This window comes from Cnephaeus nilssonii, assembly GCF_951640355.1.
Source record: "Cnephaeus nilssonii genome assembly, chromosome: 1".
NCBI lineage: Eukaryota > Metazoa > Chordata > Mammalia > Chiroptera > Vespertilionidae > Cnephaeus > Cnephaeus nilssonii.
In genome coordinates, this window is record NC_137072.1 from 48,035,263 (window position 1) to 48,052,569 (window position 17,307).

The 17,307-nt window shown below is 41.1% G+C and overlaps 1 protein-coding gene across 5 annotated transcripts in view; it reads left to right on the forward strand.

Moving 5' to 3' along the window:
• The first annotated feature begins 329 nt into the window (after positions 1–329).
• Positions 330–17,307, forward strand: part of CENPE (centromere protein E) — a 73,959-nt gene continuing 56,981 nt past the window's right edge. For all 5 annotated transcript variants that reach the window (XM_079775159.1, XM_079775155.1, XM_079775157.1 and 2 more), the window contains exons 1-11: positions 330–453; positions 2,505–2,596; positions 5,591–5,680; positions 5,803–5,921; positions 6,642–6,761; positions 8,361–8,442; positions 8,597–8,664; positions 8,738–8,803; positions 14,353–14,404; positions 15,950–16,037; positions 16,381–16,510. In XM_079775159.1, coding sequence (XP_079631285.1) covers positions 398–453; positions 2,505–2,596; positions 5,591–5,680; positions 5,803–5,921; positions 6,642–6,761; positions 8,361–8,442; positions 8,597–8,664; positions 8,738–8,803; positions 14,353–14,404; positions 15,950–16,037; positions 16,381–16,510 — 963 coding nt within the window. In that variant the 5' untranslated portion in view covers positions 330–397. The remainder of the gene's footprint in view (positions 454–2,504; positions 2,597–5,590; positions 5,681–5,802; positions 5,922–6,641; positions 6,762–8,360; positions 8,443–8,596; positions 8,665–8,737; positions 8,804–14,352; positions 14,405–15,949; positions 16,038–16,380; positions 16,511–17,307) is intronic.

Genomic DNA, 17,307 nt, shown 5'->3' on the forward strand with positions numbered 1-17,307 from the left:
GAGGGGGGGCACTTTGATTCTTTAAAGGTCATAATTCTCTTTGGTAGGTGAAAAAAAATGTGTGTTTTTTCTGCATATTGCAAACTTTTAGGGTGAAGTGGGGTCCTGCACTTCAGTGGCTTGTTAGCAGGTCATAGCTATTTATTTATCACGGATCCCTCACTGCACCCACCCTCCTCCAGACCCTTTTCCCCCACTCCCATATCCGTGGACGCGCCCGCCGGCCTCGCGCCCCCCGCGCCGCGACGCAGGTGGAACGGCCCTTGACGTCATGGAGACCTCGCCCAATCAGCAGCGGCGTTTGGGAAAATTTAAACTTAAAGGCGGGGCGGCCCGCGGCCTCCGCATCGCCGGCGCGGAGGGTCTAGGCCGCTTCCCTGGGGTCTAACGTGACAGGATGGCGGAGGAAGGGGCCGTGGCCGTCTGCGTGCGGGTCCGCCCGCTCAACAGCAGGTAGGTGCGCCCGACCGCGACCCGGCGCCCTGCGGCCCCAGCCCAAGAGGTGAAGCCTGCGGGGTTTCCCAGAGTTGCTGCCGCCGGGCGCCGCTGCTTAGTAACTCGGCTGCTTATCCTTTTTAGTTTTTTAATAAAAAAATATTTTAATATTGGCGTTATCGTAGGTGTCTCCCTCCCCACCCTTTGCCCACCTCCACCCGCCCACCACCCCCTCCCTTGACCTTCTCCGGGCTGTGGTCGGTGTCCTGGGGGTGTGCACAATGGTCTGGAGTCCCTCCTCCTCCTTGATCCGCTCACCCTCTGCAGGCCCGGGTTCCCTTATCTGTCAAGTAGCAGGGAAGGATCTAAAGGATACATTCCAGCTGCGGAGTCTCTGAAATCGAAAAAACTCAGCGTGGTCCACGTTAGAGGCAGCCCTGCGCTGCTTCTCCCCCACCCGCACCCACCCACCCACCCACCCGCTGGGAAAGTCCTGTCGGGAAGATCCCACTGGCACTCAGGCATGTTACACGGACCTGTCTGCCTCCTGGCTGTGTACTCCTGAAGAGCCAGGACGAGCCTGTCTTTTTTATTATTATTTTTATTTATTTATTTATTTATTGCATCATATTCAGTAGGCACCTAATGCTTCATTCAGACAATGACTGAATACAACATGCAGAAAGTGGAATGACTGGTAATCTACATGGATTTTTTTTTTTTTTTTAGTACTGTGTACTGTACTAAACAGATACTGTCATCGTTGCCCTGTGGATCTTACATTGGGGCGGGAGAGACAAAGTAAAGTAAAAACATGTAGAATGTTAAAGGTTGATATGCGAGTAATAAATGCTGTAGAGAAGAAGCAGGGTGGGGAGGTACTAAAGTCTGTTTGCTTCTCTAGTCCCCGGCCTTCACCCCATAAAGAAACTATTACAATACATCTTGGCAAGTGTTACCCTAGGCTGGTGGAGAGTGTTTGCTGGAGGCCTCATAGCCCTTGGGTGAGATGACAGTTTGGGGGAGAGGCAGGGCTCGTGTCAGGAAACTCCTGACACTTTTCATGAATCCTATATAATAAAGGGGGGTAATATGCAAATTGACCCTAACAGCAGAACGACCACTGGGCCAGCCACTGTGAGGCGCACTGACCACCTCTTGGTTCCTTTCCCTGGCCGGCAGGCTCCGATGGCCTGATGGCGAAAGGGGAACTGGGGGTGGGTGGCAGCCAGGGCGAGGCCGGTTGCGGGCAGCTGGGGAAGATTGCCCTGATCACAGGCCAGGCCTAGGGACCGTACCCACGCACGATTTCGTGTGCCAGGCTTCTAGTGAAAGAATAAAGTTACTTAATGGAAGGGTTAGTCAGGATATTCCAGGTGCAGAGGGGTTGAATCTATTATCCTGTGGGAACCTTCAGGTAATTAGTTTGTAGGGAGTTAGGATAGATATAGGAATTTAGAAGATAAGGTTGAAGAGAGAGAAACATAATACAGGTCTCCTGTGCCATAGTAAGGACTTCAGGTGACTTTTAAAGGATTTAAGGGAGCCCTAGCTGGTTTGGCTCAATGGGTAGAGCACCTGCCTGCAGACTGGTCTGCCTGCGGACTGAAGGATCCCAGGTTCAATTCCAGACAAGGGTACATGCCTGGGTTTTGGGCTCGATCCCCAGTAGGGGGCATGCAGGAGGCAGGCAATCAATGATTCTCTCTCATCATTAATGTTTCTATCTCTCCCTCTCTAAAATCAATAAAATATATATTTTTTTAAAAAAAGGATTTAAGGGAGAGGGACGTAAGCAGGGTTGCATTTTGGGTGTGTCTTTCAGCTGCCGGTACTGGGTAAGACGGTGGGAGTGAAGAGCTTCGAAATGAAACTCCCATGAGAGGGCAGGAGGTGATTGAAGGCCTGTTTAAAAGTGTTGACTCCCCCCTCCCCTCCCCCAAAGGTGGATTTTCCATGTTTATCTGATATAGATGTCATTACCATCTTTCAAAATAGTCTTCAGAAAATGAAATGTTTTAAATTATCTGTGACCAGTTATAGTAAAATCCAGTGTTTTATTGTTTTAGAGAAGAAGCTCTTGGAGAAGCTACCCAAGTTTATTGGAAAACTGGCAATAATGCTATTTATCAAGTGGATGGGAGTAAATCCTTTAATTTTGGTAAGCTTATACTAACATCAAAAGTTAACCTGTTATTCTGTTCCTATTAAGAGTACAAAGGCTTGCTCTAGCCGGTTTGGCTCAGACTCTCGGACTGAAGGGTCTCCGGTTGGTTTGATTCTGGTCAGGGGCATGTTCCTCAGTTTCAGGCTGGATCCCCAGCCCTGGTCCAGGCTTGTGCGGAGGCAACCAATCGATGTGGTTCTCTCACATCTATGTTTCTCTCTGGCCTGTTGGAAAGATCCTACTGGCTGGCACTCAGGCATTTTACAACGAACTCTCTCCCTCTCCCTTCCACTCTCTCTAAAAATCAATGGAAAGCCCTGACTGGTTTGGCTCAGTGGATAGAATGTTGACCTGTGGACTGAAGGGTCCTAAGTTTGATTCCCGTCAGGGCGCATGCCTGGGTTGCAGGCTTGATTCCCCGTACGGGGTATGCAGGAGGCAGCTGATCAGTGATTCTCTCTCATTCTTGATGTTTCTATTTCTCCCTCTTTCTTCCTCTCTGAAATCAATAAGCATATATATATATTTTTAAAATGGAAAAAATATCCTAGGCTGAGGATTAACAGCAATAACAAAAAGAGTACAAAAGCTTGTGAATAATATTGGATTTGTCATTAAAGATGAGGCCAAGCCTTTTGGTAACTGCTTCAGTGGGTACCTTAAACAAATTGCTCATCCATGTATGAAAAGTAAGATAATAAATTGATATTTAAACACAGTCATGGTCAGGGTGTCTTATGACTAAAACTATCATTTTTCCCTCTTATTTATTAGTGTACTTATGGCCTAAAACTTCATAAGCCTAAAATATGTCACTTAATGTCAAGTCATCTTTAAGATCTTTCAGTTTAGTATTTTTTCCACAGTTAGTTTCAAGAAATCTCTTTAAACAATAAGTAGGGAAGATATTCGTTCTTTGCTGAAATATGGCAAGGGCTCACCCCTGTTTTTAAGGAGCTTATCATATGTCAGAAGGGACACCTTAATAAGTAATCACACTTATTATGGCAAGCTTTGTGGAAGTTTATAGTGGGGGATCTAGCTAGGTGTCTGAAATGGTACCACTTAAACTGGGACCTGCAGGATGAGGGAGAGCTACCTAGGACAAAGGGACTTAAAGGTCCTAAAGCAAGGGTAGGGAACATGGGCCGTAGAGGCCAGAGAAATCATTTGGTCTGGCCTTGCCAAGACGTTAGGGTAAGCTAATTAAAGTGTTTAACCAAATGTAGCAGGCTACTTTTTAAGTTGATAATTTTGTAGGGCCCGAGAATGATGTTATAAATATCCCAATGGCCCTTGACAGAAAAATGGTTCCCCACCCCTGCCCTGAAGGTTGACTAGACTGATTTTGTTGTATTGATTTAATATGAAATAGTGTTGCCAATGTGCCAGGCACTGTTCTAAGCTCTTCATAATATTAACTCATTTGATCCTCCAACAAGCCTATGGAGTAGATACTATGTGATAGGTACCTTCCCATTTTAGAACAGGACTAAAACAGAGGCCCAGAGTCCACAGCCAGCAAGTGGAAGTCCAGATCTGTGTTCTAGCCACACTACCATGCTGCCACTTAGGCACCAAAGAGCGACAGTGAAGTGTTCTCAACAACCTTAGGAATGAGTGTCAAAACAGTGTTAATGTAGAAAGCCAGCATATAAGGTTCTGGAGCCAAGACATATAGTAGAGAAAATGATTCCTGGTAAAGGACTATTTGAGGGGATTAACATAATTTTTTAAAAGGTAAAGCAATATGTGCCAGAGATTATAAAGTCAAAAGCAATGAATGCGAAAGCATTTCGACTCAGGTACTACAGATTTTCAGAAGCCGTATATGCCCATTGAGGACTTTGACTCATTCACCTATCTGCATCAGATGGCATTGAGATTTGAACCATCCCGTCATCTCTCCTTGCTCAGAAATCATCATGCCTAAGCAGCCTTCGGATGGAACTTTGGTTTTCCATATAGTTCTGCCAACAGGGTAGATATATGGGTGTGCTGCAAGCAGTGTGATCACTGAATTTCTCATTGTAGGATGATCCATTTCCCTCCTGATTCACAAAGTAATTGCTTGTGAGCTTTTTAATGTGAGGCAACCACTGCATGAGTGGTCCATTTTTAATTTGCTAACAAAAGCAGAAAACCACTTCCTAGACTAGTGAATTCATCAGGGCAAATGCTGTCTGTCCTAAACCTAGCCTTTAGCAACCAGCGAAATGGTCATTCCCTCTAAATTCAGCTTTTTTTCAAATGTTTGCTTTTGTTGGTTTCGTTTGGGCTAGTCCTTTTCGCTGGATATTCTAAACATTGAAATTTCCCAAAGAATAGTAATAATTCTCATTTCCTAAGTATTAACCTAATGCAGTGGTCGGCAAACTCATTAGTCAACAGAGACAAATATCAACAGTACAACGATTGAAATTTTTTAAACTTAAACTATATTAACTTAATTAGGGTACTCCTAAGCTGGCCTTTGCTAAAAACTCAAGGGGCCAAAGAGCCGCATGTGGCTCGCGAGCCGAGGTTTGCCGACCACTGACCTAATGTTTAGAATAATTCTATGAAAAAAATAATATAGCGTATTAGTTTAACAAATTAGGGAACTGAGGCACAGAGATATCAACCACCTTGCCCAAAGTCACATAGCTAGTAAGTCTCAGAACCAGGATTTGCAGATAATCTATTTCAAGACTCCATATTCAGCCACTATGCCCTACTGCCTCTTGAAAGTACATAGCATAGATGATGTTTTCTTGGGTGGGTTTTTTGTTTGTTTGTTTGTTTGTTTGGGTGGGGTTTAGGTGTGAGAACCAACACATTTTTACCTTACAGAAAAGTATATTTTCAGAGGACCAAAAAGTTGAAGAAAATATAGTCTTAAATATTTTATACTATATTCTGACAATTTTATTTCTTTGAGCAACTACTAATTAAGAAGAAAACGCAGTTTGTTTGGTTTAACTCATGTTTTTTTGTTTGTTTGTTTAGATCGTGTCTTTGATAGTAATGAAACCACTAAAGATGTTTATGAAGAAATAGCAGTGCCCATCATAGATTCTGCCATACAAGGCTACAATGGTTTGTATTCATTGCAGAAACATTTTAGTCTGGGCTATCTGTTCAACAAATATTGATAGTTTTATACTCTGTATTCTCTCTTTTTTTAAACCTTTGAGTGTGTGTGTGTTTTGTTTTTGCAGGTACTGTATTTGCCTATGGGCAGACTGCTTCAGGAAAAACATATACTATGATGGGTTCAGGAGATTATTTGGGAGTAATACCCAGAGCAATTCATGACATTTTCCAAAAAATTGAGAAGGTAAATAACTTAGCTAAATTTCCAGTATATACAGGTAAAAGTAGTAATAATAGGATGGCAACTTCAGTGTTTTCTTGTAATGATGAAAGGAAGTAGATTTACAGTTATCTCTTGATTATCTATGGGGAGAGAAGAAAGGCATGGCATAGATTTACTTTCTTTTTACAAACTTACTTCAGAGCTTAAAGTTCTTCATTTTTTGCTTGAAATAGTAATACTCCGACCACAAAATGGGCATTAAGGAACAGGAAAGTCTTATCAGAATGGTTAACTCCTCACTGCCTTTGTTTAACTACCAGTGATTACCAAGGAGCACTAAAACTAGAAGTAGATAAAAGACAAGGGCAGCAAAGGGCCAGATAAGGCAGCCTAATTAGTTAAGAGTTGATTGCATTTAAATTACTTATTATTATTTTAATGATTTTCAATGTTTTTATTTGAACATCTGTGGGTAGGGTTTTATTTTGAGCTTATAGATTTAGACTGGACACTCTTCTAATTCTATGATACTGTATTTTTCTGAAACAGTGCTTTTGTATAGTTTTGTGTTTATCATTGTTAATAGAGAACCATAGGGGATTTTTAGGGGTTGTTTGTTTGTTTGTTTTAAGGAGATAGTTTCTCAAACAATATTTTAATATTTAATATTAACACATAAACATTTAGTATTAGGTTTTTCTAAATGGGTGATTAATGTTTTGTTGTTGTTTTTTCTTCTAGTTTCCTGATAGGGAATTTCTCTTGCGTGTGTCTTACATGGAAATATACAATGAAACCATTACAGACTTACTTTGTGACACTCGAAAAATGAAGCCTTTAATAATTCGGGAAGACTTCAATGTGAGTAGCAGAGTTAACAATGTAGCTCAAAAAAGAGACTTATTTATTGGGATTGTTGTTCTTGAACATTTACCTTTAATTTCTGTTTTTAAGTGTTGTATCTATGGTTTATTTTATTTTTTCTTAAGTGATTATAAAGATCCCTTTTTAAGCAATACACAGTAGGCAAAAGTAGTTTTACAGTTGTAACAAATTTATATAATAAAAGGCTAATATGCAAATCGACTGAACAGCGGAACGACTGGTCACTATGATGCACACTGACCACCAGGGAGCAGATGCTCAATGAAGGAGCTGCCCCCTGGTAGTCAGTGCGCTCCCACAGGGTGAGTGCCACTCAGCCAGAAGCCCTGAGCCGGGCTCACGGCTGGCGAGTGCAGCGGTGGTGGCAGGAGCCTCTCCCACCTCCGCGGCAGCGCTAAGGATGTCCAAATGACAGCTTTGGCCCGCTCTCCATGGGGAGCAGGCCAAAGCTGTCAGTCGGACATCCCCCAAGGGCTCCCAGATTGCAAGCAAGCGCAGGCCGGGCTGAGGGACCCAACCCCCAAGTGCACGAATTTTGTGCACTAGGCCTCTAGTAATCCTATATATAAAGAGGTAATATGCAAATTGACCCTCACACCCTCACAAGATGGCTGCCTATGACCAGGCCGGCAGGGGGGTTAGTGAGGGACAACCAAACAACTGAACAAGCAGGCTGTGTGGAGCGACCAGGACGGCAGGGGGATTAGTGAAGGATGACCAAATGACTGAACAACAGGCTGCATGGGGCAACCAGGCCAGCGGGGGTTGGGGGGAGGAGGCAGTTGGGGGCAACCAGGCCAGCAGTGGCGACAGTTGGGGGCGACCAGGCTAGCAGTGGGGGGGGGGGGGGGCAGTTACGGGCGACCAGACCGGCAGAGGGGTGCAGTTGGGAGTGACCAGGGCAGCAAGGGGGGGAGGCAGTAAGGGGTGACCAGACTGGGTGGGGGGGGGCAGTTAGGAGTGACCAGGCTGGCACGCAGAGGCAGTGAGGGGTGATCAGGCCAGTTGTGGGGGGCAGTTACGGGCAACCAGGCAGGCAAGCAGGTGAGCAATTAGGAGCCAGCGATCTAGGATTGTGAGAAGGATGTCTGACTGCCGGTTTAGGATCGGGCCTAAACCGGCAGTCGGACATCCCCCAAGGAGTCCTGGATTGGAAAGGGTGCAGGCTGGGCTGACGGACACCCCCCCTCCCGTGCACAGATTTTGTGCACCGGGTCTCTAGTATAATAATACAAGAATACATTCTAAAATAAATTCTGTGTTTTGTATACTCACAACTGTACACCTACTTTTGCCCACCCTATATGTGTAATTTTTAAATATTGACAGCTGTAATATATTGGTGTAAGTGCCTAAAAAGAGCAAGATGGAAGTTTCAGGTTAGAATTTGGTGTGCTTTGATATAGGAAGTAAATTGTAAATATCATAGGTTTACTTATTTTCATACTAGAGTTTTCATTTTGCATTTTTAACTTCTAAAAATGTATTCTATCATAGTTTGCACCTTCTTTTTGATATGCAAACTTTTAAGTGTTTTCTATTTCTTTACTCTTCCCATAATTAAACTTGTTTCAGAGGAATGTGTATGTATCTGACCTCACAGAAGAAGTTGTTTCTACATCAGAAATGGCTTTGAAGTGGATCAGAAAGGGAGAAAGTAAGACTTTACTCTGTATTTCTTCAAAACATTGTAAAAACTATTCAATTGAATGCATTTAGGCTTCAAGTCACACTTTTACTTTTAAGCTAAAATAAAAGTTAATTTTTAAAGTTTTGACATACACTGCTGAAATATGACTCATGTTTTACAGAGAATAGACATTATGGAATTACAAAAATGAATCAAAGAAGCAGTCGTTCTCATACCATTTTTAGGATGGTAGGTAATTCTTTATTTGGTCTTTCCAATTAAGAATGCAATAATTTTTCTACAAGTTTCCTTTTCCTTCTAGATTTTGGAAAGCAGAGAGAAAGGTGAACCTTCTAATTGTGAAGGATCTGTCAAGGTGTCCCACTTGGTGAGTATTGATAAACCATGATAATGTTACCTTATAGGCCAAAGCAAAATTGGACTCAGCTGTGGGGTGTTTGGTTTCATAAGGACTGTTAACTGAACTATTTTAAATAGAACCATCTATAAATGGTGGTTTAACTGGTGTCATACGGAGCATGAAATTACTAGCTAAAATGTAGGAAGAATTTAAAGGATCTCCTAAAATTTAAATGTCAGGACTGCAGGATTTGAGGCTTTCTCTGAAGTAATGAAGGGGGGTTTGTTTGTATTTTGTTTGGGTTTTTTTTGTTTGTTTGGTTTTGGTTTTTTTGTTTATTTGTTTTTCATACACACTTAAGAGTTAACCTACCGGTAATCTTGGAATTGGGGGGTGGAGGGCAGTCAGTGTCTTTGTTTTTTGGCTTTTTAGCCTCAGCCAATGGAATTAAGACTTGTGAGATAAACAAACTTAAGTGGGATGGTTTAAAAATAAATCACATTATTCAAGTTCATTCTTAAGTAAATAAAAAAGTATATTTTATATTATAAACACAGTGTTTTAGACTGTAAATCCCTGGAAAGCAAGAGTGATATCTCATTCATCTCGTAGTCCCAACACTTGTACATACTGTAGTTTATGTTCAGTCCTGTTTGTTGAATAAGTGACTATAAGCATGATGCAAACATTCCTTTTTTCACATAAATAAGCCTCACATTGTTGTTCTATATCATTTCTGTCTCTTCTCATGCTTCCTTCTTATTCATTATCATTATTGTTTTATTCTCTGTCTTCAATGCCTAAATTCTTTAGCTTGATGTTTAAGTTTATGCTATTTGATTTGAAAACTTCAGGGGGAAAATGTAATAGTCTATAATATGTTTGTTCATTTTTAGATTTTGAAAAATCAGTCTTAATTAAATATCTAATTCTAGTTTACTTTACTTACTTTACCATACAACTACAAAGTTTATTTTAGTAAACTAATCTTTTTTAATTTAACAGCAAAAAACTTACCTTCTGTTTTGTTTTCCAAACCTGGTCTGTGATATATCACTACTTTTCCAATTTTTCTCTTAATACTTTAGCTTTAATACTCTTGACATGTTCAGTGATCCGTTTGATGACTTTTCTCATATTGTTTGATGCTCTCATTAGGGACCATAGGTTCCATCTGATCCAACAACCTTCCAGCCTCTCACTCTTAAGTATCTTCTTGGGAAGAAGTGTTCCCCAAAGGATCATTTTCTGACTCTTTGTAGGTGACTGAGCATTTCCTAGCCTTTCTGTGATAAGATCCAGGTTCTCTTAGCTGTGCTTCTTCTCTATGCCCTTGTGTGGCCTCTTTTCTCCTAGCCCTCTAACAAACACACAGGCTGTTCTGTGGCCTTTCTTACTTCCCATGAGTGCTCTCAGACATTGTTATCACTTCTGTGTTAATGATGGCCAAATGTTTATTCTATCTAGAGTCTCTAAGTTCTAATACATGTCTCCCTAATGATTATAGTAATGGTATTAGGGGCCCAGTGCACAAATTCGTGCACCTTGAAAGGAAATGTGTGCTGTGAGGCTGCAGTGGGCACAGGGGGCCGCAAGGCTGCAGTGAGCAGAGGGGCAAGTCTCGGCCCATCCTCCGTGCCCCCGCCCGGCCCCTCCCACCACAGCTCCTGGTTCCCTGTCTGCCAGCAGCTCCGCTCCCGTTGCTACCACTCCCACACGCTGACAGCGCCGGCCCCACTCGCACCCGCTGACAGTGCGGAGCGATTGGGGCCGGTGCCAGCAGCGGGTGTGAGCAGGGCCGGCACCATAAGTGGGTATGGGTGGCAGCTGCCAGCCCCGATCATCTCTCAGGACAGGGGGAGGTGGAGAATCCCTGAGAGCAATCAGGGCTGGCAGCCACCACTCACACCTGCTGACAGTGCCTAGCAATTGGGACCGGTGCCGGGCACTGGCAGCAGGTGCAAGCAGCAGCTCTGGCCCTGGCTGAGGGTGAAATGGGGCCGGTGCAAGCAGTGGCTGTGAGCGGCAGCTCTGGCACCGGCAGTGAGTGCGAGGGGGACCAGCGTCGGCAGCAGGTGCAAGCACTGGGCAGGACCGCCGCACACGCAGGAGCAAGGACATTTCAGTAACCACCAGAGGCTCACTCCGATGACAGCGACCGGCACCCCACCCTGGCCTGGCGCCCCAGCTCACCTGCTCCACTATGCCGCCGCAGCCAACCCCCGCCCTGTTCCACACTCTGCCGCTTGCTGCTGACACCCACCATGTTCCATGTGTGCCCCCTGGTGGTCAGTGTACATCATAGCGACCGGTTGTTCTGTTGTTCCACCGTTTGGTCTATTTGCATATTAACCTTTTATTATATAGGATGTCCCACTCTTGTCTCAAACTTCAGTGTGTCTAAAACCAAATTAATTTCTTCCTATCATAATGAATATTCCATTTTTCCAGTTATACCAGCATTATCCTGGTCACCTAGGCTGGAAACCCAAGTCATTTTGGCTTTTTCTGCCTTCCCTTTTATCCAGTTATAACCATTTCTTACTGATTTCATCTTTCAACATTCTCCTGGGTGTCATATTCATTTAGGTACTCATCTCTCTTAAATTGCTATATCATTCTCCTGGACCTGGCTTCATGACTTTGATCTTCATTTCAAATGTTATTAAGTACTGATTTTGTTGTGTCGCTCCCATAGTCAAGATCTGGCCACTCTTGGCCCATCTAACTTTACTTCTTTGTACTCCACATGAGCTCCTCTCTTATAGATTCTTCATATCTTTGAATACTAATGCTCGTTCCCATCTTATACCTTAATTCATGCTGCCTTCATCACCACTTTGCCCTGTTATTATGTATGTGGGTTATCTGTAATAGATACTCTACAAAAAAGATTAGACTTCTCTGAGTATTTTAGAGAAATAAGTATCTGAGATAGAACTACAAAGTAATGGTACAGAATTACCTGCCATTCCCTCAAGTCTCCACAGAGAAATAATTTAAACCTCTGACTTTAAATGCATTAGGAATATTTACTGAGCCTTTACCATGTTGTGAGCATAGTACTGGGCTCTGGAGATGAAAGAATAAAGAAAACATCCCTCCACTACTTACTGTCTCCACTGCTACCTGCCTAGCTCAAGCCACCGTTGTTTCACACTCACATTCCTATCGGGGCTCCCTGCTGCCTCTCTTGCCCCTCCCCAATCCTTTCTCCACCTGTTGATCCTTCAGAAAGTTAAATCAAGACATGTCACTCTTGCTTAAAGCCCTCTCATGATTTCCCATTGCACTTAGAAAATCCAGAGTTCTTACCCTATCTTGTCCTATCTTTAACTCACTCTGCCAGTGCTGCCCTTTCTATGTTTTGAATGCACTAAGCTTGTTATTGCTTTGTGACTGGGTGAACTGTCTATTCTTTATTCTTTTTTTTAAATTATATTTTATTGTTTTTTTACAGAGAGGAAGAGAGAGGGATAGAGAGTTGAAACATCGATGAGAGAGAAACATCGATCAGCTGCCTCTTGCACACCCCTATTCTTTATTCTTAAATACAGTTCCCTTGGTCTTGCATGGCTGGCTCCCTCTTCTCTGTCATTTCTGATCTTAGTCTAATGCAAGGGTGGGGAATGTCCGCCCTGTGGGCTGGATATTTAGTCTGGCCCTGCCAAGATAACCACTGGCAGGACTGGAAATTCAATAAATCTAGGAGCTTTATTCATAGCAACATAAATTTATATTAACTGAATTATATTAAGCGAATGACATTATAAATACCCAAATGGCCCTTGGCAGAAAAAAGATTCCTCACCCCTGGTTTAATGGAAGGCCTTCCCCAACCACCCGATCCAAACAACTTTCTCCGTCCCTTCCTCTTCTCTCCCAGCAGTTTTTAAATTACCTGTATTACACTTACATGAAATGTTTCTTTTCTGTTTGTCTTTTTCTCTCTTCTCACCAACTTCCTCCTCTCCTCATCCCACCCCATGTGGAAGATAAGCTCTCTGAGAGCAGGAGCCTTTATTTGTCCGGTTCACGTTGTATTCCTAGTACCTAACAAACCATCTGCACCATAATAGGCAGTCACTTTTTTCAACAACATTTGTGAAATGAAAGAGGGGCCTGTGCTTTTAAAGATGCTACAATGTGCCCTAACTGGTTTGGCTCAGTGGATAGAGCGTCGGCCTGTGGACTGAAGGGTCCCAGGTTCGATTCCGGTCAAGGGCATGTACCTTGGTTGCGGCACATCCCCAGTGGGGGATGTGCAGGAGGCAGCTGATCGAAGTTTCTCTCTCATTGATGTTTGTAACTCTCTATCCCTCTCTCTTCCTCTCTGTAAAAAATCAATAAAATAAATATTTTTTTTTAAAAGATGCTACAATGTGTTGGGAGATACAAATGACTAGTGCTGAGCTGTAACCAATCATCATCCTCCTCCCCAAACCCTACCACCTACCCATTCCCCTTTTACCTGATCTAGTAGATTAGACATCTTTCAAATTCACATTTTGCTCAATCCTTATATTTCATATACTTCCATCTTGATGCTGTTACACAACTTATATTTGGAGTGATAAACAGAAATTTCTCTAAAACCACTGATAACATGGAAAATTCAAGGATTGTTTGAAGGTCTGATGATCACATAAAAATGTAATTCTGGTTAAGTCATTTCTGTGATTCTATCATGTACAGTTTCCAGAATTGTCACTGTGCATTCAAAAGTAATGAATCTAACAGACATTTGATTTCATGTACACTCCCCTTTGCTTATAGTGTGCATTTTTTGGAGGTCATTCAAATTTTCCCTCTTCTGTGATTGCTGTAGTTTCTTTCATAGAAAGTAGCTAAACCAATGTAATCTTTTTACCTTTATAAAAACCAGGATAGAATACCTATTAGAGTTTTACATTGTTGATGACAGATTAAAAATAAAAGTGATGTTCTCTTGAAAAAAAAAAAATCAGCACTATTCTTATAGTGCTGATTACAGCTCAGCACTATAAGAATAAGCCATATCTGTAAACACCTCTCTGTACACAGTTGAAAAGCAATGCATTCAAGGTGGGATGAAGGGTAAAGTTGGGAAAACTGCATTGAGGAGGTAGCATTTGCCTTTGGTCCTGAATAATGAGTAAAGGCATACTAGAACGTTCAAACTAACTAAAGGGGAGTGGCAAAAGATAGCACTTGCAAGTGTGGAAGCACATGAGGTGTGTAGGGCATAGGGCGTATAGTTCCAGTTAGTGAGTAGTTAAGAATAAGCAATGGATATATATAATGTTGGAGCAACACAGGTGCCAGCTTGTAAAGAATCATGTTCACCGTTGTTAAGTTTTAAACTTTGTGTAGGAACTAGAGAACCTATTCTGTCAGCATTATGGAGGATACAGTATAGTTAAGGAACACGGTATAGAGATCAGTTGGACTCAGAAAAGAGAAGGCCTAGACAGTGGGGTGAGAGACAGCGGTATAAGAGTGGTGTTCAGATAAGCCATGCATTAAAAATGTTCTTTCAGTTTGGATTTCATTATTTCAGGTTACCCTTCCTAAAGGTTTATTTCCATCTCTTTCAGAATTTGGTTGATCTTGCAGGCAGTGAAAGAGCTGCTCAAACAGGTGCTGAAGGTAATGAAAACTCATGCAGTGTTGGTCTGAATGTTTTCCTGTTTTACAGAATAAAAAGTGCTAGCATGCATTTTAGAAACTAATAACGTAATGGCAATAATAATTTTGTAATAAAGGTCTTTAATACAAAAATCAGCTTCTGTATCTAGCTAGTTACTTCAGGCTACTGTAGCATCAATTAAAAAACTAAAACTATGAAGATATTAGGATTATATAGCTGGAAAGCTCCTGAGAGTACCATGAAAACCAAATTGTCATAATCAGTAAGGAAATTCAGAAAGGTAGTGGGGTACAAAATTAATATTCTGACATTAAAAACTCATGATACAAACAACAACCAATTAGAATATTAAGTGTACAAAAGACTCCATTTACAGCAATGACTTAAAGGATGTAATACCTGGGATGAAACTCAACAAAAATTTCACAAGACCAGCATAAAGAAAACTTTAAAACAGACACGAAGAACCTAACCATATACTTACACAAATGGAAAAGCATACTTAGATGGGAAGGTTCACAATCATAAAGATGTCAAACCTCTCTACATTAATTTCCTTCAGCCTGACATAGACACACTCAGCTGAGGGTGGCCTGTACCCACCAAACCAGTGAATTCTTAGACCTGTAAATAAGAAATAAATGCTTGTTGTTTTAAGCTGAGTTGTTTAGCAGCAATATTATAGTCATAGCTGAATAATGCACCTGAAATAACAGCTGCCAAATGAAAAAGTAGTGTATTTAGGATACTATTAGTGTAAAAAAGAAAGGGGAGAAAGTAATATGTATGGACTTAATATTTATAAAAATCTCTAGAAAAATAAACTAATAAAAATGGTTAGCTGGAATAGAAACAGGAATAAGTTGAATGAAGCATGAAAGTGAGAGAGAGCCCTAGCCAGTTTGGCTCAGTGGATAGAGCGTCAGCCTGTGAACTGAAGGGTTCCAGGTTAGATTCTGGTCAAGGCCACATGCCCAGGTTGTGGGCTCGTGCAGGAGGCAGCCGGTCAATGATTCTCTCTCCTCATTGATGTTTCTATCTCTCCCTTCCTCTCTGAAATCAATAAAAATATATTTTTTTTAAAAAGTGAGAGAGAGCTTTTTCAATGTATTTTTTTTTTTTAATGTTTGAGCCATTTGAGCATATTAACAATTTTAAAATGAAAACTTTTTTGTTTGTGAGCCTATAGGAACTAACTTCATTGTAAGTCTACAGTTGCTTGTGAGTTTTGGAAAAAATAGATTTGAACTGAGGAGTCAGAGGCTCTTCTGGGAAATGGGCTTTTCCTCCTCCTGATTCGTAGTCACTTTCCTTTTGCTAGTTCTCTCAGGTGACAACTTTGCTGATTCATTCAATAGGTGGGAGGAATAGGGAGAGGGCTCCTTCTACCAGTGGTATAAAAGGTGGGCTCAGATCTAGTCGAGAGCATAGACATTAGCATCTGACCCTTTTATTTCTAATTTATTGTATAAGTTACTGGTAAATAAGTTCATCATGTAGTACAGAAATCAATTTTAGGTTTCATATTTGTTTAATAAATGCAGGTGTGCGACTTAAGGAAGGCTGTAATATAAATCGAAGTTTATTTATTTTGGGACAAGTGATCAAGAAACTTAGTGATGGACAAGTTGGGTAAGTTTATCCCATTGTCATTTACCTGTTAATGCTTACATTTTTCATGAGGTTGAAAATTATTATAGTTCAGTGACAAATAAAAGTGCTGATTTCTTTCAGATATTCAAAAGCTTTTGTGATTCTGTGAGCATGCATGACTTCTTATACCTATGACTATGACCAGCTAAATTAACTTATTTTAAATATTTATAGTCAGTAATTTTTATCTGCCCTCTTTAACCTGAAAAGAATTTATTTTTATAAAGCTGTAGCTACTTTAAAGTTCTTCATTAATAAAGTAATCATTTTTGTTATATAAAAATTCTTACTCTTTTTCTTCCCAAACTCATTTCTCACCCAGGGGTTTCATAAATTATCGAGATAGCAAATTAACACGAATTCTCCAGAATTCCTTGGGAGGAAATGCCAAAACACGTATTATCTGCACAATTACTCCAGTGTCTTTTGATGAAACTCTTAGTACTCTCCAGGTGAGTTTGATTTTTTTTTTTTTTATCTCAACTTAATTTGGGGGGGGGGGGGAATCACCTTAAAGAAGAAAAAAATGCCTACTAAGCTTAGCTGTAGGTTTTTTGGTTTTATTTTGGGTTTTTGTTTTTATTTATTTTTCTATTGATTTTTTTTTTTTTTAAGAGAGAATGGAAGGGAAGGAGGAAGATAAGAGAGAGAAACATTGATGTGGAAGAGACACATCAATAGGTTGCCTCCTGTGAGCACCCCGACTAGGACCAGGAATCGAACTTGCAACCCTTGACAGGAAATTGAACCCACAACCCTTTGTGTGGGCTGATGCTCCAACCACTGAGCAACAGCGGCCAGGCTAGCTGTGTTTTCTTTTTTTCATTGACATAACATACCTATTAAAATTAATGTGCTGTCTACTAAATAGAATTTTTTAATTTTCCCAGATTTTAATCATTCATATCTCATCTCCACAATTTTTGTCACATCCAACACTTTTACTGAAATTAGCATAATATTTTTATTTAAATAACTCACTTTTTTACTTAATTTATTATAGAAGGATACTTTTTATCAGTCCCATAAATTAAAACTAGAATCACTTGCAACAGTTGGAAGTTGATTCAAAAAAGTGTTTGTCTTTATAACAATAATTCTTAAATTCCTGCTAGCTAATTGTTGCATGCCTTGACTCTGAGCTTAAAGCCTGTACTTTCTGTTTTGGGTTTGTTTTTGTTGTGGGGGAGGGGGAGTTAAAAGAAAGATGAGAGATTTCAATAGAATAGCTTTTTCAATGAAGGGTTCA